Raw genomic sequence first — 26,323 nt, 5'->3', positions numbered from 1 at the left:
GGGGTTTTACTGCAAAAGTGGAATTCCCTAGCGTCTCCAGAGAGCGCTACGGACCCTGAGAAGGGGTGCCACCCACTCGGATGTGTCACAAGAGTGAGGAGGACCCCCCACTCTTGACAATAAGGTATAAAAGGAGCTGCAGAGCTCCCAGAAAACTCTTTTCTGTCGTGAAGACAGAGGTTGAACAGAGAAACCCAGTGGAAGAGGTGGAAAATTCCTCAGAAACTGTAGGAAGGAAAATTTCAGGGCAGAATCATAGTCCAGAGGTCGAAGAAACTGCTGTACAGAGAGTAGAAATGCCCGCAGCAGTGGAAGAGGAGTCTCGAGAGGAGGAGAAAGTGGAAAAACCCTCTCGAGAATCCCTGACGGACCCCATTGCATTGTCATCGCCGGAACTGAGCTCTGATCTGGAGTTTATCAATCAGGCGACGAAAGAAGGCAAGCCTTCTTTCGTCGCCTTTTGATAAACGTCGCCTTTTCGTCCTTCAATTTGCCTTTCACGTGAATATCGAAATTCACGGGAGGAAAATACGCACTCTAGTAGACTCAGGGGCATCTCGTACCTTTGCTGGAAAAGCGGGGATCGAGCTGCTGAGCGAGCTAGTTATTAGTGCGAGGAGAATACCACCGAGAAGAGTTCTAGTGGCGAATAGTCAACTAGAGGTGGTAAAGGAGGCCTCAAAAATACCTCTGGTATTGGGGGGGAGACCCGTCATGATTGAAATTCTTTGGATGGCTTCGCTGTCCGAGGATTTCATACTGGAATTAGACTTTTTGAGAGAAGCACGGATGGTTATTGATTTTTTTGACCAATCCTGGTTCTTTAGAGACAAACCCGACGAAACATTCAAGTTTGTCTCAGTGGAGCGAGCCTGCCACATAACCGTGTGCAACGGCTTGAAAGTACCTGGAGAGGAGCAAAATAGCCAACTCCAAAGACTCCTGGATGAAAAAATTCCCGTGCATGATAGAAGTCCACCGATTTTCAAGCTACCACCCCACAAGATTGACGTGGAAGAGCACGAACCTATCCGACAAAGAGTCACGGTCGTGTCTGAACATATTAAACTATCAATGTGGAAGGAAGGAGATGAGATACTCCGAGATGGAGTGTAATGAAGCCATCCAAAAGCGACTGGAATACTCCCGTAGTGATGGTTAAGAAAGCCAGCGGAAAATATCGGTTTTGTATCGATTTCCGCAGGGTAAATGAAGTAACGAAAAAGGATGCTTACTCAGTTGCAAATATGACCGATATCTTTGATGAGTTACAAGAGGGCAATTATATCACGACACTCGACTTGAGTGCGGCGTATTGGCAAATACCGTTAGCCGAGGACTCGAAAGAGATCACTGAATTCACGGTGCCAGGAAGAGGGTTTTTCCAGTTCGAACGCATGCCGTACGGAATGACAAATGCGCCCGCTACCTTCCAAAGAGCCCTGGGCAAATTGATCGGTCCAGAGATGTATCCACACGTGTTTGTGTACTTAGACGATATGATTATCGTCTCAAGGACATTTGAGGAACACCTCACGTCGTTGGGAAAGGTTCTCGATAAGTTCAGAGATCATGGTCTCACAATAAATCGAGAGAAGAGTGTTTTCTGTCGTTCCGAGGTGAAATACCCCGGCTTCGTCGTGAACAGCCAAGGGCTGCAGGTCGACCCCGAGAAAACATCGCCCGTTGTGGATTTTTCCGTGCCGAAGAAACTGAAACAGATTCGCCGTTTTCTGGGAATGGCCTCCTGGTATAGACGATTTATACCCGACTTTGCAACCATATCTCAACCGCTGACACTTCTGACCAAGAAGAATCAGCCGTGGTTATGGAATGAAGAGCAGCAGGAAGCCTTCGAAGCGCTGAAAAAGCACTTAACGTTGGCTCCAATTCTTGCTTGTCCCAATTTTTCACTGACGTTTACTCTACAAATGGATGCGAGCAGTGTTGGACTTGGTGCTGTACTCACCCAAGTACAGGATGAATAAGAGCGAGTTATAGCTTACGCTAGTCGCTCATTAACGGGCCCTGAATCAAAATACACGGTGACTGAGCAGGAATGTTTGGCCGTCGTGTGGGCGATTATGAAGTTCCGTTGTTACTTGGAGGGATATCCCTTCACAGTGATAACGGACCATAGCGCCTTAAGGTGGCTTCATAATATGAAAGACCCGGCTGGAAGGCTAGGGAGATGGAACCTCCGGTTGTTAGAGTATGATTACAAAATCATACACGAGAAGGATGCGCTTCACGCTCACCGGAAGGAGCGACGGATTTACTCATCGGGTATCTCCGATGCTGTCGAGACGTAGAGAGAATCCCAGAGAAATATCCTACATGGAAAATTTCCGAAGGACTGTTGTACCACCTGAGGACGAAAACAATTGCCTCGGTGGACAACCAAGACTTGGACGATTGGAAATTAGTTCTCCCTCGTGAAATGAGACGTGCCGCTATACACGAATGCCACGATTTGCTGCAGGCAGGAAACCAAGGTGTTGATAAGACCTGCCAACGCTTGGCCAATCAATATTATTGGCCAGCGATGTTTGAGGACGTGATGACGTACGTTAGTGCGTGTCAAGAATGTCAGCGCTGCAAAGTCCAACAACAAGCCCCGATAGGCCAGATGGGACCTCGCGCAATCGAGAAACCCTGGTCGAGAATATCGGCGGATATCAAGGGTCCCTTTACGCGGAGTAAAGCAGGACACCAATATATCCTAGTTATCCAAGACTTCTTTATGAAGTGGATAGAAGTGCGACCGTTGCGCAAAGCAACCGGTGTGACGATACGGAAAGCATTGGAGGAAACCATTATTTATCGATGGGGAGCTTCACGAGAATTGCTGACCGATAATGGGACCGAGTTCGTAAATAAGGACTTGAGAGATTCGGCTGCTTCAACCAATATGAAGCACTGAACAACGCCGCCGTATCAACCGCAAGCGAACCTCACTGAAAGAGTGAACCGTTCGCTAAAAGCTATGATACGAGCGTACGTGGATCAGGATCACAGTGAATGGGACTGTTATCTGGATGCATTTCGTTTTGCATATAATACAGCCCAACACAGTTCCCTGAAGGCAACCCCGGCTTTCGTAAATCTCGGGCGAGAGCCCGAGCTAGCAAACTCGCTGCGACGAAAGCTGGAAGGAGATGTCGAAATTGAAGAAACTAGACCGAGGCCTGGGTCGAGCACATGAAGCGTCATGACACCCTGAGATTAGCCTTTAGGCATGCATTGGCGGAAGCTAATGATCGACAGACACAAAGTTATAACTTGCGCCGAAGAAAAGGTGAATTCAAGGTCGGCGAAATAGTCCTAGTTCGCGGCCACGAGCTGTCGAGTGCTGTAAAACATCGTTCAGCGTCCTTGAACAAACCGTTCAATGGACTTTTCGTGGTGACCAAGAAGCACTCCAGAAACTTTTACCAGGTTTCTGATAGGACGGGTCGTAATACGAAAGACACCGCTATAGTTGACATGAAGCCCTATAGGGAAGCTTTGGAAGACCCCCCGACCGAAGAGTCGGAAGGTGAAGAGTAGTAACTCCTGGAGGATTTTTGGCTTGAAACGTCTAGGTTTCAGGTCGAAACCTCTCTTAAGGAGGGAGGTATGTAAAGAGATTTTCTTAAAAAGAGATGTGGACTCTGAAATTGTTGAAGAGAGACAGTAAGCGACATCTAGAAGCGGCTGAAGAAGCCGGGACTAGATGAGAAGAATCACAGACCTATGATAGACCGAAGGCATACCGGTTATGGGTGAAACCGCGACCCCTGGATGTCTGGAGGGCGTTACTAGACTATCGCTATATGGAACATTCCATGTCAACTCAGCCACACCGGATTTTTTTTTGTCTGGGAGAAATCATTGAGTAGGTGCACTTTGAACTACTACATATAGAGAGTGATCATGCAAAATTTCATTACCCTGCCACTTTTTGTTTCTGAGATAATCATTATGAAACTTGAAATTTTCAAAAAATCATTACTTCTGAATGGAGCATCCGATTTTGATAAGAAAATTGTCGTTTTTTCTCGTACTTCAAGATAAAGAGTACTTCAGAGCCGTCAAGAGATTCCTAGACCTGTTTTTTGAGAATTTTTCGCATTTTCATTTTTTTTTCACTCTATGGCCGCTCGATATTCGATCGAAATATTTTTTCATGATAGAGGATGTCCTTATATGATATGAAAAGAATACACCATAGTGGAAAAGCAAAGCAATGCACCGGAAATTTTTTTTTTTTAATTTTTAGGTTATTCAGTTTTTAGGGGAGATCCATCGGTTTTTTTAAAAGAAATGAGTCTGTCAACCATTATTCTTCGTTCATATATGGTGACATAAGACTCCACCATCATGTAACGGAGAAAGAGTGAGCCGAAAAAAAAATTTTCGTCGAAATTTTTACTGGAAGGGTAGATAGTTGAATTGAACATTATCATCATCGGAAGTTTGCTAAATTATGATCAAATAAATGAGAGAAAGAAACAAGTGGAATCAATTAATTGATTTATTATCATCAGTCGGTTCAAAGGCTTCAATTCTAGAAAAAAAACCTCAATTTCTCGATTGACTTTCTATCACCATACGATTCCGTGTGGATAGATTACCGAGCACCTATCTTATTCTATTCATGCAATGAGGTAAGGAATTTTCACGTTGATTATATAGAAATGATCTTTAGTCTCGGAATTGACATCTTCGGATTTTATAGAATGCCGCGGAGTGATAGATATGCGAATCCAATGCGGACTCCTGGTGAGAAGAGACACCTCGGTTGTAATTTACGTCCGATTTCCTTGACACTATACGAGAAATTTCCTTTTTTACCATTGTCTGCGAAAATCTGTGGTCAATACCGAACGAGAGCTCCAACTTATGTCATTCCTCCATCTGTCCCCACGGTTAAACTCAATGCTACACATCTTCAGCGTTCGGAAACTCCACCCGATATATCAATGCTCCAAGCCGAAACATATGACCCAAGTCTGGATGTGATGAACAGTTCTCTGAGATCAGGTCGATCTTTCCATCTTGATGATTACGGCCTATCAATCGACGAGTATCGATCTGCGAGAGAAATAGAATTAGAAGAAATGTTGGATGGTTTGAAGCAGAAATTCAAAGATCTGAAAAACTACCGTGAGCGCCTGCAAATCTTGACGGTTCATCCACAGTCGTGGAGTGCACGGAAAATTGCTTCTGAATTTGAAACTACCAGATACATGGCGTCAAGAGCGAAAAGATTGAGAAAAATTAAAGGAGGGTTTGCTTCACCAATTGCGAACACAGGTCACTCACTACCCAGCACAACTGTCGAGAAGGTACACAATTTTTACCTGAGATTTGATAGTGCCAAAGCTATTCCAGCCATTCAAAAACACCATTGTTTTATTCCGATACCGGGAGAGCAATTGTTAATTAAATGATATTCGGCTTCCGCTAAGGAGGAGGTTTTCCCAAAGCAAAAACAAACAACAAAAAAACGAAAAACCCACAGAAGACAGTAATCGTGATTTAAATAAGTCATCAGTGCATGTTGGAACTTGTCGTCGAAGGAAGTGGAGAATTTCTCCGTATTGTAAAAATGTAAAAATGTGAAAATATAAAATGTTGTTGTTATAGAAGAATAAAAATTGTTTTTTTCCCATACTTTTTCGTTAGTGGAAAGCACAGTGTGTTATTGAGAAAAGATTTATAGTCGTATCAATAGTCCATTCTATCTAGCAGAACAGAAAATGTCTATTGACAAACCCCTTTTTCAGTAACAATAATGCAACTCTCCTAAACAACAGACAAACGTAAAAATTTTGAAGAAAGATTTTTTCGGAGCATTCTTTCTCTCTTACATGATGGCGTATTCTTTGACCATCATATATGAACGAAGAATAATAGTTGACAGACTGATTTCTTTTGAAAAAAACCCATGGATCTCCCCTAAAAACTGAAACACCCAAAAATTTCGAAAAAAAAAATTTCCGGTGCATTGCTTCGCTCTTCCATTATGGCGTATTGTTTTCATATCATATAAGGACATCCTTTATCATAAAAAAAATATTTCGATCGAATATCGAGCGGCCCTAGAGTGAAAAAAAAATGAAAACGCGAAAAATTCTCGAAAAACCGGTCTAGGCGCTTCCTGACGTCTCTGAAGTATTTTTTATCTTGAAGTACGAGAAAAAACGAAAATTTTCTTTTTTTATTTATCAAAATCGGATGCTCCATTCAGAAGTAATGATTTTTTGGAAATTTCAAGTTTCGTAATAATTATCTCAGAAACAAAAACTGGCAGGGCAATGAAATTTTGCATGATAACTAGCTATATGTAGTAGTTCAAAATGTACCTACTCAATGATTTTTCCCAGACAAAAACAAATCTGGTGTGGGTGAGTTGACATGGAATGTCCCATATTGGAATTCGCCCAGCATGTGCTGGGGGAAAAGGGGCCGACGTACAGGCTGTCCAACTGGGCGATTCTATAGGCTATGTCGGAGTAGACTAGGGACCAACGGCTAGGTGAAAGGACTCGTACCTCCGTGATCCCGTCGGGTTGATTGGTGGGGATAGGGTAACGAAATGACCTATCGTCGCCGAGATATCCAGACTAGGAGGCAAAGCCCTAGTAAGATTCCGAGTTAGTCGAACGCGAGCGCTTGAACCGAGAGGTTGAAAGAATCTCTCCGTGTGTTAGATTGAGGAATGGCTGAAGAAGCCATGATAAGGAGTTTCGGACCCCACGTAGCCTCGGTGAATAACCGTTGGCGGCGAGCGTAGGGGGATGCTCCTGCATCCCCCACTAGTAAAAAGGGGTTATTCCGGGACACGAAGTGACGATTTTGTTGTTTCCGGTGTTATCCGGCTCGGCGAAACAAATGCCGAGCGCATGGGCCCGTGGGTCTACAGTAGAGATCGTCCTCCTGTCGACCCGACCATGTCCCGACATTCGAGTACCCGTCGACGGTGAAGAGTGATAACTGGTGGCCGAGAGTGTGGATGGTTGTGAAGTGGATAACAGTGTTCCACTTTGGTCGCATCAGCCTCTCGGCGTCCCAGGCTCTGAGGAGTCCCGGCTGATTCGCATTTGACTCTGAAAACTCCCCCGAGTCGAAATACTCGGGAGGAGAATGAACACTCGCAGAGTCGAAAGACTCTCCAGAAGGTCATGAATTTAATTCATTATGAGAAGTTATGCCGTAAGGTATAATACACGGCTTGCAAATGCTCGTGTGGATGTGGTAGTAATACTCCTGGTGGATCTCGCCCACTCTACCGTATCACGCTGATGTTAGCTGGGCAACCCATTGTCCAGCCAAAAGTCCTCTGAGTGGACGAGTTTGCCTCAGAGGCCGGTTTTCGTCGAACCTCCCGTGAAGGTTCGGCTGGCGCCCAATTATTAAGCGATAGAGAAGCCTTAAAAAGTAGTTTGGATTTTTCCTGGGTGAACAACCCGGGAAAATATCCTTACAATTTTTAAAGAATACGCTAGTGGTAAGCTTCTTAGTGTGAATCTGAAAAAAAACTCAATTTGTTTTGTGTAAAAATGGCAGGGGTGGCAACAAGGAGACTGTGATTTGGTTTGGTGATCTGAAGGTTGAGTTTACTAGGGATTACAAGTACCTAGGTGTACAGTTTTCAGCGACTGCATTTGGTATTCAGGCTCTCAGAGCGATGGTACAGAAAGATAGAATTGCATGTGGCACCACCCTGAAAATCCTAAGTAAAATACAGTCGGAATCGTGAAGGGGGAATATAAAAATCTATGATAGTATTGTCACCTCGACTTTACTTTATGGCTCCCCCGTCTGGGCGCTAAGATATACTACTTTGCTGGAAGTCATTCAAGTTTACTATTTTTAAAAGCTCTTCTGTCTCCAAAAAAATACACCGAATTACCTGCTTAGACTTGAATTGAAGATCGCCCCGCTTGAGGTCAAAGTAGCCTCGCTAACACTTGGCTGGATTATGAAGATGTTAAAAATGGATGCTTCTAGGCTCCCAAAAATCTGTTTTTTAAGGCATGTACATCTCTTTCTGAACAAGCCTACCGACTTAACACCAAGAGAAGAGAAATCGTTCGCCTGTTACAATTGGGCTTATCAGTTTAATGAAATACTAAAGAAAGTGGGCGCGGATTACCTATGGGGAAATTTAGTGCCGATATTTTGGCTACAAGAAAAAGATTCTTTTATCTCTAGCCTTATTACTCATTTTAAGGCAGTGGACCTGAAGCTTTTGCATAAATCCAGCAGCATACAGTTGCCTATCCCTAGATCACGTAGTGACGCACCTGCGCTGTATCTTGACTCTAGATGCCCTTGGCCCTATATCCACAGCATGATTCAAACTAGGCTATCAATCACGCGACTTCAGATGTTTTCGCTCAAAGATGAGTGCCATAGAATATATCCTTCTAGCCTATGTGCTGTCTGCAACCTGAATTAACCTGAAACAATTGTACACTTAATTATCTGCTGCCCTTTATAAGAGCAAATCAGAAGATTCTGGCTGCCAGAATTATCTTTATCTTCTCAGTCCCTTGCTGCCTCCACTTTAAGCGAACGCCTTCTGGCCGTCATGACCTTTGTAGCCTCTACCGATCAAACTCGTAATAATCTGAAGCGATTGCACTTTTTTCTACTGAATGCGATGAAAACCAGAAAATTTCATGTGAAAGAATGAATTGTTTTATAAATGTTTGCTAAATATTATGCCTGATGTTAATACTTTACCTATTACTCTGCGTGCGCTTTTGTAATATTACTTGCATTTTACAGCATTTTTAAGGATTTGTATTTCTAAGGATTTCTTATTATTATTATCTCTGCGACGCTTCTTGAGATCCTGTTACAAAATTTTTCTCCTTTTTGCTGTTTTTGGTTTATATAGCTCACTTGCGCCAAGCGCCTTTAAGCAGTCTTATTTTGTTGTCTATTATGTATATTCTTTTGTATCCCCACTGCTATACAGCAGGACCCTGAAGAGCAGTTATTTGAATGAATAAAAAAAAAAAATAAGAATTCTATTAGTCATAAAAAGCAAAGGAATTATAGATGAATTGATCCATACAACAACTTAGAAGCGTTTACCATGGAGGACTAAAGAGAATTAGATAGGACTTAAATTTAGACACGGGGAATGACATAGCATGTCTATACATCTCCGACTGTCCAGGATTCAAAACAAGTAGTGCGCAAAACTATCCACTGAATTCAGTAGTTGGAATGTATCAGCCAATGACGGCTTCCCTAAATGCTCATTTTGTCCCATGAATGATTGCGTTTAGAGTGTTTATTGCAGGGCGTTCATTATTGAAAAATGTACACAAAATAGAATAAAACCAAAATATAATGAATTTTTCGAAAAGTCTAAGAGTTATATGATTTATAAACTGCGCGAATCTAACCCATGAGAACCAGTATCTCAATATCATATTGTCTCAATCATCGCCGTGGCTATCGCCATAAATGTTGTATTTTAATATCGCCCAAATTACCTCAATGACTGGCGCAATTTATATCGCTTCAATTACCGTATTGACTGTCGCCACAAGTGTCGTACTTGATATCATTTTTCCATACGATTAATCATATTTGGATTATTTACTACGGGGTAACCCTCATGCGGAAATGAACGATGAGTAGATTGAAAAAAAATAATTCATGAATATTTAAACAAGCGAACGAGTTATCTCATTTCCAAAATCTGGGAGTGTCACTCATGAAAAATGATATAGCATTTCATATCGCCTCAATTAGGTACCGCAGTGACTATCGCCACGAAATATTTTTTTATTAATTTTATGTCATTATGATTGTTTTTCAAATTTTTTCCAATTTTTCATTTTTTTTCAACTTTTTAATTTCATTTTTTATTTTAGTAAACAAATCCATACTTACATCAAGATCCTTCCCATTTAAGCACTCCAGCCAAATTATCACAGTGTGAACTCAAGACCATTTATTCACGAGAGGTCACCATCTTTCGGTGTTTCACATCGAAAGTCACTCAATTCTTTAGGTATTCTTTTTCAATTTTCCTCATTTATCATAAACGATTGAGAGACGACTGAGAATTTCGAAATACACTGAAAAGAAAATTGTCAACGGCCGAATGTTAACCCGAGTCATCAAATCCATAAGAACTACGAGCGCGTAATTTTAACTTTTCAATTTTTTTTTAACTGAAGAATCCTACTGGCCACAGCCCATCCAAAATCCAATCAGCTCTAAGTTACGTGAAGACGCTTCGATTGCGTCATCGATTACGGCTGAATAAATGGCTGAAAATGGTTGAGAATCATTGTAAAAACCGTGGAATGTGAAGATACGATGAAAAATGGATTTTTAATTTCCGGAGTGATTTCCCCAGCCCGTGAAGTTAGATCCGAGAAAATGAAATTATCCGATACGTTGAAATTTATCGGAAAATTTGATGATTATTTATCCACAAATTGGTGGGAGAATTGGTATCGATATGTCGACAGGTGGATCGAGAATAGGAGTGATAACCCAGAAAAATTCTAAGTAGTTTATCGAGACTAGTTACTCCAACTTACCAGCAGAAATAGCCAAACAATTTCCGGATTTTAAATATCCATAATTCTTCCGATAAAATATCTTCTCGTTATGTTGATAAAATAAAGGATAATCTTGATTTTATTTGATTTATAGAGCGAAAAAAACGCTGAGTCGAAGATTCGATATTATGCGGTTTGAGAGGCCTGATCAATTCTCTGCTGATATACAGTTTCAATATGTGAATAGGTTTTTGTAGTCCATTTTGTCATCTGAGTTCCATCAGGAGGTTCTAGAGGAGTGTTTGGAAAACTTATAGGACCTTAAAAGTGGTCCAACAACCGGAAAAGTGAGGGCAAGTGTCGGAATTGAAGATTCGACATTTGGCGGCTCGAACAATCCGATCGGTTCTTCGCTGATATTTTTTTTTAAGTCTAAATATGTTTATATTATCGATTTTCTGATTGGAATTTCATCAGACGTGTCTAGAGGAGTGGCTGAAAAATTCATAGCACCCTGGAAGTGGTCCCACTATCGGAAACGTGAGGGCAAGTGTCTGATTGTAATATTCGCCATTATGCAGCTCAAGAAACTGGATTGGTTTTACGGTGATATTTTTCTTTTATGAGAAAGTTGGTTGAGGGGTTGAGAAGAATGATTCTGCAGCGATTCATATACTGATGATATTAATTTATCGTAATTCTCTTCCAGCTATATGCCTAACAAACAATATTTAATTACCAGATAATTATTCCATTCTAAATTATAAAGTCATGTATTTGAATCTTCCCAAATGATTCCCTAACTACGTGAATAATAGATGAAAAAAAAAAATTATCGTCTAAGTAACAGCAAATTTTACCGACTTATTATCACCAAATGTTCCTCCAAATTTTACCTCATTTTTTGCAGAAAATAAAAAAAAATCATCTAAATCTGTTGATAATTTGCTGATAGAGGGTGGGGGGGTTATCAATGACTCATGTCGACAGTTTATGAGTAATTTTATTTCAATTTCCCCGATACGTGGTAGACAACTTCTCAGCAATTTGTGGATTTGATGCCTTATGGGATTGAAACCTCTTTCAAATAGTATGTCAGAAGTCCCTCGGCTAGATTCATGAATCTCATAAGTTTTTCCTCGTTTCAAAATGAAATTCATTTCACTTCCATAGATTTCCCGTACAAATTATCTTGTTCCATTTACCTCTCTTGTAAATAAATTCAATTGAAACCGAAAACTGCATACGCGCGCCATCTCGCAGCTTACTTCATCCTTTCCGCCTTCACCCGAAATCGACGAGACACATCTTCACACATAATTCGGTGTAACTCTGACGCAGTATTGCCGTTCATTCTGCGAACTCCCCCACTCACTACTGCGCGCTATAACCCGACACTCTCATTGGCCCACATTAATTATTAATTATACAAAAATCGGCTGAATAAATAATTTTTGTTGTATTTTTGGTGTATTTAGAAGGTCATTTTACGTTGGGGGACGGGAGGTTTTCCACCAATAAAAATACATCCTATATAATGGGAAATCCATCCTCATGGAAGGTCGAGAAATTGCACGAAAACGTCAGGAGTATTCAACTGAAAAGAAAAAATATGGAGACGCGGGTTATAAAAGTTTTTTCACTGACGAAACGTGGTGCGGAGCTAATTATACAAAAAAAAATTTAGCTGCGTAGAAGATACATCACTCGAAAAAAATATAGATGATTTTGATTTTTACCGCTCGCGAGTACAACCTATAACTTTTATGCGAGGAGGATTTTTAGTTTCATCTGGTGCAGGCAAGTGGGTGATTATAACTCATATTGGAAGTGAACATGGATTTTTAAAAGACGGCATGTATTGTTTCGTTGGAAAAAAAATGGGGATTATCGTAATAAAATTAATTCAGAGCATTACACAGAGTGGTTACACTTCTGCGGCCGAAATCGGTAATCGTCATTGACTTAATACGATATGCCGATTGAAAATGGGGTTGATGAGATGTCCATTTTATAAAATAGGCGATCTTCTACGAATACATAATTTTTGTTTGCTTTTATTTGTGACGACACGGGTCGTCAACCCGACATTTTTTTTTGTTTATCAAATTTTTTGTTTTTCCTCAAACTATGACCTTCTTCAAAGGCATTGAAATTTGACAAGCCTCTAGGAGACCTCTCTCATCCCCTGTGAAAAGAAGGGAACGAAGAATTGTGTTTCGGGAAAGGAAGAATTGTAATTTCTTTCCCAATTCTAATATTTTTGTCATCTCCAACGGTTGGAACTCCACGTCGGCGGACTGGGTCGAGAAGAGGAGGTCCTGAGAAAAAACTCTTGGGGCCAAATAACATCGAGACCAGTCCGTTCAAGCTATTAGAAGAGAGGATTTGACGAAGGCGTCCCTCCACGAGGCCCACGCATTTCAAATGGGAGCACAAGGTGTCTCCAACCCAGGATCAAATCCCATCAACCATGAAGTAGCGATACTCCAGGATACCCTGACGTGAGTAACGACCGGAGGGAAGGATTTTCCCCCTCAAACCAGCAGGACACCAGCGAGGGATATCCGAGCGTCATCATATTTTCTATTTTTCAACGGAAACTGTCGGAATTTAATTTGAAATTTAAGCTTAGAAACATCGAACTCATTCAGTTAAGATTATTTGAGGATTAAATCTATAAAATTTCATATTGAGAATATTCTTCAATCAAAATATTTGTTAAAACTTCGCTATCCAATCAGATTTGTCGTTTTAAAACATGTGAGAGAGGATTCCTCTCCCAATTCGGACTCGAACCAGCGTCCCTAGTGAGCCTGACCGAACGTGGAGAGTGTTCTCCTAGCTGTCGTGCAGTATAGACGTGTCAGCTAGATCAGCACAATTATTTGTCATTTTCCTTATAATATTCAGTCTATTTGCTGTCCTGGTCCCTGTCCAGTCTGGCGGAAGGGGGTTTCTCGCAAATAATCAGGTGGGCAGAGCCGAATTATCATTAATTTCGAGTAAAATAAGAGAAATATAGCCTTGTCATGGCTTCTCTTTATCTAGTGCCCATCTTGGCGTCTCTATGAACTGAGGGTGTTGGAATCTATCCCTCAGATTGATTTTGAGATTTTTCATAATTACTTTGGTAAATCTGATCATTGATATCGGAGCTGATTTAATTTTCGGTTAATTTTGTTACAACCTCGAGTAGAATTTACGATTACAATTTCGAAATCTTATAATTCGATGTAAATTATTGATTTTCATAGGATTATCGATTCATTTGCTCTGTAAAAGTTTTTCTTTTGTTTTTGTTGAGGTCTCAAAGCCTTCAACCATCATTTCACTTGTAAATATTCCATATTTTTCTTTCATGAGATTATATTTTCTTTATTTTTGTATCTAAAAATGTGTTTTTCTTTGTGTGTGAGTGGAAGTTAATTACAAGGTAGAAGTATCGTCCTTCCTCCCCCTCGTAACAATAGGATCTACTCTGAAACCTGAGCTACCAGCTATTGAATTTCCTCAAAATTGTTAAAACTTCCAAATTGAGAGGAGTTGATGCACTCTCAATAAAAATTACATCGACTGGCGTCCAACACACTAAAATTTCAATTAAAAATAATTCTATTCTTTATACTAAATTTTTCCCCGAACGTCACTGTTGGAATATGGCTCCAGCTCCTGATCCTAATACAATATTATCTATAGTATAAGACATATCTGTGTAAACTAAGAGGAGAACGAGATCGTGTGCATGCGCAGATCTCGTCCCAGGCCGGTTGCGGCGTGTGTGCGATACATTCCTGTACGAGACGTGTTGGACACTAGACGCGAGACGAGTGATGTGCTTCATTGAATAAATCTTGACGAATTAATACAGTCTGTTAATTTATTATGTCCCAATCCCGCATAATTTATCAGGTTATGGGCGACGGTCATGAATCAAATGCGCAATAATAAAATAAAACTGTGAATAAAAGCTGTGTATAAGTGAAAAAGAAAAACTCAAGTGGAAGCCAGGATAACCACGAGGACCTGAGCGGTGTGATTCGAGGCCAGAGAGACAAGGAAAAAAAATGGAAAATCAAGACAAAACGCTGAGTAAGTAAAGTGACTAACAAAAAGGAAAAGAAAAATCCAAGAAATAAGCATCTCCAGAACGGCAATGGAAATTGCATCATCCCGAGAGCTTGGCGGGAACGAGTAAACCAGACACAAAAATGGCGGACAATCATGAGTAACCGACGCGTCTAAAACAATTTTCGTTAGAAGCCTAAATAAAAGTTACTTAAAAAGTTGGAAAAAATTAAATTAAAACAATGACGTGAATCAAGTTTTTCATGTATATGAGGATGAGCTAGTAGAGTTGGTGAGCTGAAAAACATTAAAAATAAAGATAAGGAATTTGATGAGGGACAAGCTCTAAGGGGGGTCGGTTGGCGTGGTGGGTGCGTCGCTGTAACAGCGGCACGTAGTAATACATAAAGTAGAGCCTACTGAGATGGAGACGCGCATATAACACATAAAGTAGAGTGCACTGGAATGGCGACGCGTAGTAATACATAAAAGAGTGCTCATGCATGAGAGCACGTGTTCCAACCAAACCCGATGTGTAAAAGAAAATATTAATTAACCTACACCTCAGTGTGAAATTGAATCGTAATCATTAATTTGATTAAAATTACCACAGGTGACGACTTGTGGGAATTGTGGAGGAACTTGACTACTTCCTTCGGATTCGATGAGTTTCACAGAGGAGAGAATGTTATTCTCGAGGAGATAGAGGAAACTCTATTAATGAAAACTCACAAGATCAAGTGTTACAAATTTGTTGAGTTGACGTGAGTTGACGTGAGTTAACGAGAGACGACGTGAGTTGACAAGAGGTCAGGACGAGAAAGAGATGAGAAATGCATGCGATTGAGTGCTTGTGAGGATATTAGCCAGCAAATATCTTCGCAATTTACAGATATATATGTAGAGTTTTCAGAATCAAATCTGAAATTAGGATATTCCATACGGTTGATTGGCGGTAGCACGTTTGACCGTACGACGTTTGAAACTGATCGACTTTTTGGGCATAAATTAGTCTTTGTGTACATTTCTAATTTGTGTTCAAAGCTCTAATGCTGACAATGATTGTGTTCATCTTGTTAGCAGCGGAGCAAATCATATAATTTTCATAAAATTATAATTAATTAATCATAAACTAAATTAATTTTAACAGGTGAAAATGATATCGGATGGTATGAAGACAAGCTTCTAACTAACACACCTCCCATCATGCCTGAAGTTTATGAGGAACATCCACCAATTACTACTGAGGTCAGTGAGAAGAGTGATGATGTGGAGAGCATGGACGGGGGTGAGAAAATTGAAGAGAATGGTAAGGGCGATGAGGTTGACGAGAATGACGAGGACGTGGAGAAAAGATCAGGTGTGCCGGCCGGACGAGACGGCGATGAGTCAGTAGTAGTTGATGCTCTCAAAACAGGTAACAATAAACCCCAAATTAAAAGAATTGAATACCTAGAACCAAAAGTTCAAATAAAGTACCCAGAACAAATTCACCCAAAAGATCTAACGAAGAATTATACTAATAAATCGCGAACTTAAATTTGAGTGCAACACAAGCTAGAATTAATTTGTACAAAACTGCACTCGGTGACCAGTGCACTTATCAAAGTTGTGAATATTCAAAGCAAAACGAATTGCTGGTTGCTGGATAGCATCAAAGAGGTGAGAGAAGAGGTACAATAAGTGAAAAATGATAAGGATGACAGACTTTCCAGCATCGAACAAAATCTGGAGAAACTGTTGACGTGGGCTGAATATGAGGACAATGGTAATGAGGTGAGAAATGGGTCAGATTTAGCAGATAATGGCAGAGATCTTGACGAGGATGGGGAGTTGGACGAGGAAATTTAGAATATTGTTAAAAGACAGTTGAAACAACTAGAATGACAAATACTGAATCAAAATAGGGGAAGCAATAAAGAAGGTAATGGTAATGTGGTGGCAGAAAATATTAAACTAGATCTCATAGACGAGGGGCTATCAGTTAAACGAGATTATAAATTAAATAGTAATACTCGATATGAACATTTCTTTGATTATTTCGATCTCCTTTACGAGGTATGAAGAACCACGCCGCTCCGGGTCCTGATGGCATTAACGCCTTTTGGGGGAAGAGGTTTACCTCTGTTCATGACCATCTGGCCCGGATATTCACCGAATTTCTCGATGGTAGTGAGCTTATTCCTGAGTGGTTGGTAGAGGGGAGAACTGTGTTACTCCCTAAGAAGGGAGACTTTCGCAATCCGGCGAACTATCGGCCGATCACGTGTTTGAATACACTTTATAAGCTCCTCACCGGTATCCTGAATGAGCGTATCCTCCATGACATACAACCAGTGTGGCAGCAGATACATGAACAGCGAGGAGTGAAGCGGGGACTGTCAGGTTGCAAGGAAGGTCTGCTGGTCGATCGCTGCGTATTGCGCGATTCGAGGCAGTACCATCGCAATTTGTCAGTTGCCTGAGTCGACTATCGCAAGGCATTCGATAGCACGAGTCATGAACTCATTTTCCTACTATTGGATTGCCTTGCGGTAGAGGACAATATAGTGAGTTGTATCAAAGATCTTGCACCACTTTGGAGAACGCGCTTCACCATAACATCTGGTGAGGGTGAGCTGACTTCGAGGTTGGTGCAGTATAGGAGAGGAGTCTTTCAGGGTGATACTCTGAGTCCTCTATTATTTTGGGTCTCACTAATGCCGCTATCTGTTGCGCTGCGTTGTGTTGGAGGGTACCAAGCCGGAAAACCCGGTGATAGGAGGCATCAGGTCAGTCATGTGTTTTACATGGATGACCTGAAGTTATTTGCCTCAGGAGAGCGGCAACTCAAGCTTCAGCTTGATACTGTCGCAATGTATTCACATGCGGTCGACATGAGTTTCGGATTGGAAAAGTGCGCCGTCTTCAATGTGAAGAGGGGCAAGGTTGGTGGCGAGGTGGATGATCTTCAGCTTGTGGATGAAAGCGTCATACATCATCTTGGGCCGAAAAGTCGTATCGATATCTTGGCTTCAATCAGCGTTCCGTAGTGGAAACTGTGGGAGTCAAAGAGACTCTTCGCGAGGAATATCGGCGGCGGCTCAGGAAAGTTTGGAAGTCCGAGCTTTCCGGCAAGAATGAAGTCGCAGCAACGAACATGTTCGCTGTCCCGGTACTTCTTTATTCCTTTGGTATTCTCAAATGGAGTAGATTTGAGCTGGAGCAGCTGGACAGAGATACCCGCAAGCTGATGAACATTCATAGGATTCTCCATGCACGTTCTTCGACTCTGCGGTTGTATTTTCAGCGAGAGTGTGGAGGACGAGGACTTCTCAGTTTGGAGGCTTTTCATGATCGTCTAGTCCTCGGTTTAGCTTGTGACGTCATGAATGGCTTGGATCCACACTTGGAGTTCGTGCATGATCATGAGCTCCATGGGGTTCAAGCCTTTCTATACAAGGCAGAGGATACGGCAGCGGCTTCCCTCGGTTTGGAATTTCGTCGCGGCCGGGATGGCCAGTTAGCTAGTGATTCATTAGCCATCATGGCCAAACCTCGGCGTAGAGCGACCATCAAGGCGGCGGAGCAGTCCACCTTGCTCCGCCAGCACGTTGATAGGCCCGTGCATGGTATATTCTTCCGCCATGTGGAAGAGCAGGGTCTTTCCGTCCAGCTGACATTCGCCTCCTTGAAGTCAGCTGGCTTGATATCTGAAACTGAGGGTTTCATCTGCGCATGTCAGGATGGCGTGATAAACACTCTTGTCTATCGAAGTCGTGTTATGGGGGTGCATGTTCCGGATACTCGATGTCGGATTTGCAAGCAATCCCCGGAATCTCTGATGCATCTTTTGTCGGCTTGTCCGACTTATGCAATCACGAGTTATATCCACTGTGCTGTATTATCATTTGCGGCACTCTTATGGGATAGACAGAACGCCGGTGCTGCCTTACGCTCCAGGAGATATTGAGTCCGTTGTCGTGAACGAGAGGTGTAAGATTTACTGGAACTTCTCGTTCGCAACTGTCAGGCCAATCGTTGCAACGAAACCTGACATCGTCCTCTTCGATTTTGATGACAAAATCATCTATATCATTGAGTTCTCAGCTCCGGCTGAGAGCAACATCACAGTGAAAGAAGAGGAGAAGCGACTCATATACTAGCCACTCCTGTTTCAGCTACGTCAAATAAATCGGGGATTTGAAGTAAAGTTAGTTGTCCTGATAATTGGCTTTCTTGGGGGAATGAAAGAGTCATTCATATTTGCGCTGAACACCATCCGTGCATGCAGGCGTCAAGCATTCATTTTGGCTGGCCAAATGCAGAAGGCGGTCATTTTTGGATCCCTCCGTCTACTTAGACAGCACGATTCTGGACTGCAGTAGAGCTCACCCTCTGGTTGGAGGGAGCACTACTGTAGAGCGATTAGGAAAAGTTTGTATCGCTTAGCTTGCTGGGCGGTCTTCGAGGTGAAGTCGGAACCCTCGAGGATCGTTCAGCGATCTCATTTACGAGTGTAAAAATAATAATAATAATAATAATAATAATAATAATAATAATAATAATAATAATAATAATAGGCGTAGGGAGTGTGGCGAACCCATCGCCCGGCATGTCCGCAATAGCCATGGTAGTGTCGGGCTAACCACGCGGCGGCACCTATACCCGGTTCCGTCATCGAGCGGCGGCAGAGCCCCCCACAATCGGTCCCTCTCGGATGGGGACCGCGGATGAGTTGGGAAGGGTGAACGATCTGGATCCAATGGTAACAACCCGGCTGTCCAAAGGATTAGGTGGACGGAGGAACTCAAGGAGGACCTCATGCAATGTTGGTAGGACAGTGTGCCGACATAAGTGGGCTACATGGCAAGAATGCGAATCTTGCGCAATGGACCCTGAGTTGTCGCACTCCACAATTCAGCATCTGAGAGATCAAGCCAGTCGCTTACGCCGACAGGGGTATGATTTACTAGTCGTTCCACGGGGGCTGATGGATCCTCCTCCTCTTGTGGTATGTCAGAAGAGTGAGGATATACAGTCAGAGCAGCCGACCCAACAGAGCCACGAAGAGCTTCAGGGGTCCTCGCGTGATATAGGGGCAAGACGAGAGAGAGTCACAGGAAAGTTCCGTCTCCGGCCTGAAGATGTGGCCATTGAGAATGCGGGTCCGGCCGCAGTCCTTTCTCCGGATATCAAATTGCTCGATCTGAACTGGGCTGTGTATGATGCGGCTGCTCGTTTGAAGCCTTAGAACCGAAGTAAAGGGTCATTTGATGTAAAAACGCGAAGGCGCATTGCACAGCACCAAGGTAAAGTCGATGAGGCTAGGAAGCAGGCCCCGCGCATTCAGTGTGTGATTGACTTCATCATCGGTGGTAAGCCTTTTACGGCGCGCATTCGTAAAATATCCGCGAATTTGCGCTACCATCATCACACACTGAATAAATCAGTCCTGCACTTGATTAAGGAGAGTTTTGTTGAGAGGGTGCGCCTTCTGGGGACCATGAAGCGGCCTCTGGAATAGCAGTTGCGTCGAGTGGTAGACAATTCTGTCTTTCATTCTGATTCCAGTCGCTGGTTTGAGCCACCTATGCCTGCGCCGGATAAGATGCCTTCAGTTGAGCGAGATGAAGAGTTCTGGGGAGCGGGAAAAGAGGGGAAAACATCGTTGGCAGCGCGTGGAATTTTCGCGAGTCACTCAGGACGAGGTTCGATCTGCTTTGCGAGGTATGAAGGACCACGCCGCTCCGGGTACTGACGGTATTAACGCCTTTTGGTGGAAGAGGTTTACCTCTGTGCCTGTCCATCTGGCTCGAATATTCACGGCGTTCCTCGACGGGGATGAGTCTGTTCCTGAGTGGTTGGTGGAAGGGAGGACTGTGCTGATCCCGAAGAAGGAAGACTTGACTGACCCGGCGAATTATCGACCGATCATGTGTCTGAATACACTATATAAGCTCTTCACCGGTATCTTGAATGAGCGTATCCTCCATAATATACAGCCAGTGTGGCAGCAGATTCACGAACAACGAGGAGCGAAGAGGCGACAGTCAGGTTGTAAGGAAGGTTTACTGGTCGATCGCTGCGTATTGCGCGATTCGTTGCGGTACCATCGCAATCTGTCGGTGGCCTGGGTCGACTATCGCAAGACATTTGATAGCACGAGCCATGAGCTCATTTTCATACTTCTTGAATGCCTTGCGGTAGAAGACAAGATAGTGAGATGCATTAAAGATCTTGCGCCTCTCTGGAGGACGCGCTCTTCACTATAACATCTGGTGAGGGGAAGCTGACTTCAGGGTTGGTGCAATTCAGGAGAGGAGATTTCCAGGGTGACACCCTGAGTCCTCTTCTGTTCTGCATCTCACTCATGCCGCTCTCTGTTGCGCTACGTTGTATTGGGGGATATCAATCTGGAAGACCTGGCGATAGGAGGCACCAGGTTAGCCATGTATTTTACATGGATGAGCTGAAGTTATTCGCCTCAGGAGAACGATAGCTCAAGCTTCTGCTTGGCGTTGTGGCAGTGTATTCACGTGCGGTTGGCGTGAGATTTGGGGTGGACAAGTGCGCCGTTTTCCATCTCAAGAGGGGCAAACTCAGTGACGAGATGGGTGATCTTCAGCTTGTTGATGGAAGCGTCATACATCATCATGGCGCCAAAGAGTCATATCGATATCTTGGCTTCAATCAGCGTTCCGCAGTGGACACTGAGGCAATCAAGGAGACTCTTTGCGGAGAGTACCGGCGGCGGCTGTGGAAAGTTTGGAAATCCGAACTTTCCGGGAAGAATAAAGTCACCGCGTCGAACATGTTCGCTGTCCCGGTGCTTTTCTACTCCATTGGAGTTCTCAAGTGGGGTGGAGGTGAACTGAAGCAGCTGGATAATGATATCCGCAAGCTGATGAATATCCACAGAAGTCTCGATCCACGCTCTTCGAGTCCGCAGTTATATTTTCCGCGGGAGAGTGGGGGATGAGGACTTCTCAGTTTGGAGGCTCTACATGATTGTCTAGTCCTCGGGTTAGCTTGTGACGTTATGAATGGTTCGGATCCGCACTTGTGGTTCAAGCCTTCCTATATAAGGCAGCAGATACCACAGCGGCGTCCCTCGGTTTGGAATGTCGTCGTGGCCGAGATGGTCAGTTGGCTGGTGATTCATTAGCCTTCATGGCCAAATCTCGAAGGTAATGGGAGATCCGAAGAGTCCAGGCCAACGATCTCTCCGCATCGTCCAGAAACTGGAGTGCTGGAGGATCCGAAGGCTATATCAATTCCGATGCGATGATCTCGGCGAATCTCCTCAGAATAATAAATGACAATTAATGGGCGAGGGACTCAAGTATGCAAATGTCACTTAAGAGTGCCATTTTGCCCCATATTCGATTCCGTCCTCCATCAAGAGCGTCGTGGCGTCACAGGGAAATTCCTGGGGCTCACGCGCTTCAATGTCGTGATTTTCGGGGTCTCGTCTTCCAAGAAATATTAAATTAATGAATTGAAACCTTGGGGGAACTTTACTGAGCTAGAAGAGCACTCATTTGAGGCTTCAATTCGCTCTGGAAAGAGGAAAAACCGCCATGTGCACGACAGCGTCACCCACGGCACGTGAGGAGCATGTGTGCACTTATAGGCCTGTTTTATCCACTTTTTCCCACTAGAATTGGCACTGGACATTCCCCATGCGTTCTCGAGGGTCCTAGTGAATTAATTATGCACAGAAGGTGCATTAATTGTTCACAAGATCTCCTGGTGAACGGAGAGGGCACAATGGCGCCATGGCAGGGCATGGGCCGTGTGCGGCCTTTTATTGGGTCTCACTGTCCATTTTCACTATCACTTGAGTTTCACTGGGGTTTCATCACTCAGGAGAGGTCTGGAGAGCCGAACGAGGATTTTATGGACTCACTGGTCCATTTATCCACTCGCTCGGAGGAGTTTTGGTGGTTGGGAATGCATCTCGGTGTCACTCTTGTGAACGCCGGTGCACTTTTCCCGGAGGTTATCAGTGGGCATACTGGAATAGATGCACTTCTCTCCTCGGGAGAGAGTGCACATGGTGAACAAAAATGTACTTACCATGTTCCTCGTGTGGGCCTTCAGCGATGGTCTCCACCAACTCTCTCAATCGCTGCAGATCTTCTCAGGAATGTCGTCGCAGTGGTTGCTCGGGTCCAACTCTCTCGTAAACTGCGTCTAACCGGCGGAGGTTCTCAGCTGGCTGGCGCGACTGGCACGCCGTCTAGCTGCTGCTGGGGCGGGCCCATGTAACCGAGCACGCGGGGATTTTGATTCAAATGGGTTTCAGACTTATTTAGGCATTCCGCCGTTAATTATATCTTTTATGAAATAACCCAAGGGGTTTTTATCCATAATGGCTGAACGATAGTTATCTGGAGGTTCGGAAAGGGGGGAATTAAGGCAGTTGTTCACCTTTTCTCCTCGCGAATGCACTTCATACCTGAGTGAGTGCACTTTTCGCTGCTGTCACTCTCCCGGGAGTCATCCTGGAGTCACCGTGAACAAATCCAAAGAGAGAATAGCCCATGGCGATCCATGCAGACGAGTGGGCTATGTTCATCCACATGGCCTTCCAGCTGCACTGGTGAATCCAACGACTCCACGAAGTGCCTTAGGCAGGGAGCGTGAGTATTTCACCTCAACCTTTGTGATCAGCAGCCGCACTCAACGAGATCAGCGAGATCCCACCGGGAAGCTCGGTGTATCGGCTCTGAACCGCGGTGGATCGTCGTCCCTCTCAGGATCCGCGAGATTTCAAAATACAAAAACATAACTAGGAAAATATAATTACTGTAAATTTTCCCTTAACCATAAAATCGAAAATTTATCCTCTAAAATCCGAAATAAACCAGAATGATAACTGAAACTAAAAGAGAGCAAAACTTTAATATGACTTGAACCGGAGATTTTACTTTTTACTCGTTTTTAATGTGTATCGACACGTGAATTTGATTATTTATAGAAATCGAACGTTGTTTTCCCCGCGAGGCCCTTCCTGATGTTCTTGGAGACCGGTTTCTACGAGCTAGAGGTAAAAGGGGTGTTGCATCGCCCTTCGGTAGGGGTGCTAACTTTGGGGTTAAGGAAATCGCGCCTCTCTCTCCGAAAAGATCAAAATAAGTTCACACTTACCTACTCACTCTTACGATTTACTTAATTCTACGACGAAGTTGTATACAGGTGGCGGAATTCTCGAAAATTCCGTCACAAGTGCTTGTAACGAATATAATTAATAGATTTTACGTGAGTGATTTTACCGCCATTTTTGTGTTGCGACGGGTATCAAAATAGGGGATCTAGTGACAGTTGTCATCCGATAATTATGCACTAATAACAATTCTCACCCCTCTCAGACCCAATTACCGACCTTCCGGAGGTCATAACCTATTCAGTTATGTGCATATCATATTTTTAAATTATTTTTTATCCCCCAAATGAGGGTTCCCGTGAATTGACTTTTCCCCTAGGGAACCCACTAGGGAACCCCCTAGGGTGAGATATCCATAAGTGGTTGAGGATAGACAAAGAGGGGGATGGCGAGAAGAGGGTTAAAAATTATTACGCCTGGGCTGCAATTTATGACCGTCCATGCGCTGTGACAGGTCCCGTATACATTTTGAGGTCCATCGAATTTTATCATTGGGTTTCATGTTTTTGGGGTCCCTGAACACGAATATGTAAACCATTTTTGCGAGGTGTGGTCAGTTTTGTTTATTTATAACAATTTAAATGTTTATAGCGCGATTTCGCGGAAATGGTTCGAGTTAGGTAAAAAAGTTTTGCAACAAAAAATGTTCTTCATCTAAAAATACATACATTTCATTTTATTATTTTCTTTCCTATTTCTCATAGTTATCGAATTATCACCTCCGAAAGCAGGTAGTGGAGGGTGGAAGCACGCGCACGTGATCCTTCGCGCACTCCGCTCAGGTTACTATGGAAGCGGTTGGGAATCACCGGAAATAGTTGAAATAAAAAATATTCCCTATTAAAAACTACATAATTATTGTTTTAAAACATTTTTTCCAAAATTCAACGGTTAACGAAATAATTTGATGGAAATGAGGAAAAACAGCCCCAATTTCCATCCAATGTGATATAAAATCCAAGTTATCTTCAATCAATCAATCTTATCTTTGTCAATTTTTCAATTTGTCACATTTTGAAATGATGCATCATCGAGACAGGTTTTTGATGAATAACTTTCATCATTCACTTTTTTCTCTTATCCAATTATTTACGACACTATTAGAACGTAAAGACTGCGAGTACTGCCTAAAACGTCGCTAACAACATCCCCTAATGTCCGATAAATAATACTTTTCGGGCCATCCAATTTGATTGATTGAGATAGAAGACATCGAGACGAATATTTTGAAGACAAATAAAATCGGTTGAGTCATTTTTGAGATATTTGCGAAAAACCATTTATAATCAAATGGTAAGTTCTCAAAAACAGCTTGATCGATAGGGTTGAAATTTGGCACACTGTTAGTTCTTATCAATACCCATAATCGGACAATATTTCATATTTTTGGCAATTATTTTAGTCTTTCTATTTTTCTAGTTTCGAAAAGTTGACCACCAGGGGGACATCCGCACATACACACAAGGCCGTCAAACTTCGTAGTTTTACGTTTCAGGCCATTGTACATAATTTACAAGCAAAATTAGAGAATCTAATAATAGGACGATTTCAATGCTTACATTCAGAAGGAATTAGAGGTAGAGGGCGGGTTAAATGTCGTAATTTATAAATAAAATGTTAATACACCGGTTTTGTACTTGATAAGCTGGAGGGGTGAGGTCCACTCAAAATTGCTCTGGTGACAATTTGACGAGGAGTGAGGGAGAGCGGGATCTTAATGAGGGCAATAATACCAATCAATTGTAAATGAACCAATCAATCGGTGTTTATGAGAATTTCCAATTTTTCCGGAATAATTTTAATGATTGATCAATATCAGAGCAGGATTTCGAAATTTTCATGGAAACATTTTTCGGAATCAAAGTCGAAATGTACAAAAAGTATCTCAGAAAAATTCCGTTGTTTTCATAACATTCCAAGATATTTCCGGAAAATGGTCATTATTGATGGATTCTGAATGTCCATCAAAAATGGTCATTTTTGATGGACATTCAGAATCTAAGCAGGATATCGCAATATTCGAAGAACGGAGTGGCATCGGAACGGAGTGGTCGTGGTTTTTGGTGGTGGACAGAGAAATAGTGAGGAACGGTGGTTTTAAGGAGAGAGGAAGTGTGGCAGTGGCAGGAAGTGGGAGTGGAAGAGTTAACGAGAGTGGAGCGAATGTAAGGAAATATGGAAAGGTCCGGAAGGGAAAGAAAATGAGTGGAAAAGAGGCACTTTGGAGGTTAGAAGCAGGAGGTGACGAAGCGGCGGGAAAGGGGGGAGTAAGGGAACAGTTAAGGAGGAACGGAGTGGACTATGGGATGAAGTGCGGTCAAGTTAGGTAGGCTGGTAGATGGCGGGAAATAAGGGAACAGGAGAGACACGCGGCGAGAGCAAATAACCAGGGGAATGCAGGGGAATGCAAAAGGTGGAGAACGCTACGGCAGACGATAAGGATGGAGGAGAGGAAGCACGAGTACGACATGAGGAGGAGAAGAGCGGATGGGAGAGAGTGGAGAAAAGGAGGAGAGAGAGGGAGGAACAGATGCTGGAGGAACGGAAGAAACTGAGGGAGAAGAGATTATGATTATAAAGG

At 42.9% G+C, this 26,323-nt stretch overlaps 1 protein-coding gene across 1 annotated transcript; it reads left to right on the top strand.

The window, feature by feature from the left end:
* The first annotated feature begins 296 nt into the window (after window positions 1-296).
* Window positions 297-26,314, top strand: LOC107045396. The gene is made up of 4 exons (XM_015267673.1): window positions 297-438; window positions 15,742-16,008; window positions 25,738-25,907; window positions 26,156-26,314. The coding sequence occupies exons 1-4, from the start codon at window positions 297-299 to the stop codon at window positions 26,312-26,314; spliced, it is 738 nt and encodes a 245-aa protein (XP_015123159.1).
* The last annotated feature ends 9 nt before the right edge of the window (window positions 26,315-26,323 follow it).

This window comes from Diachasma alloeum, unplaced genomic scaffold (genome assembly GCF_001412515.2).
Source record: "Diachasma alloeum isolate Michigan unplaced genomic scaffold, Dall2.0 Dall_scaffold_00925, whole genome shotgun sequence".
Classification (NCBI taxonomy): Eukaryota; Metazoa; Arthropoda; class Insecta; order Hymenoptera; family Braconidae; genus Diachasma; species Diachasma alloeum.
The sequence above is the reverse complement of the archived record's forward strand: the minus strand, read 5'-3'. Positions and strand labels throughout refer to the sequence as shown.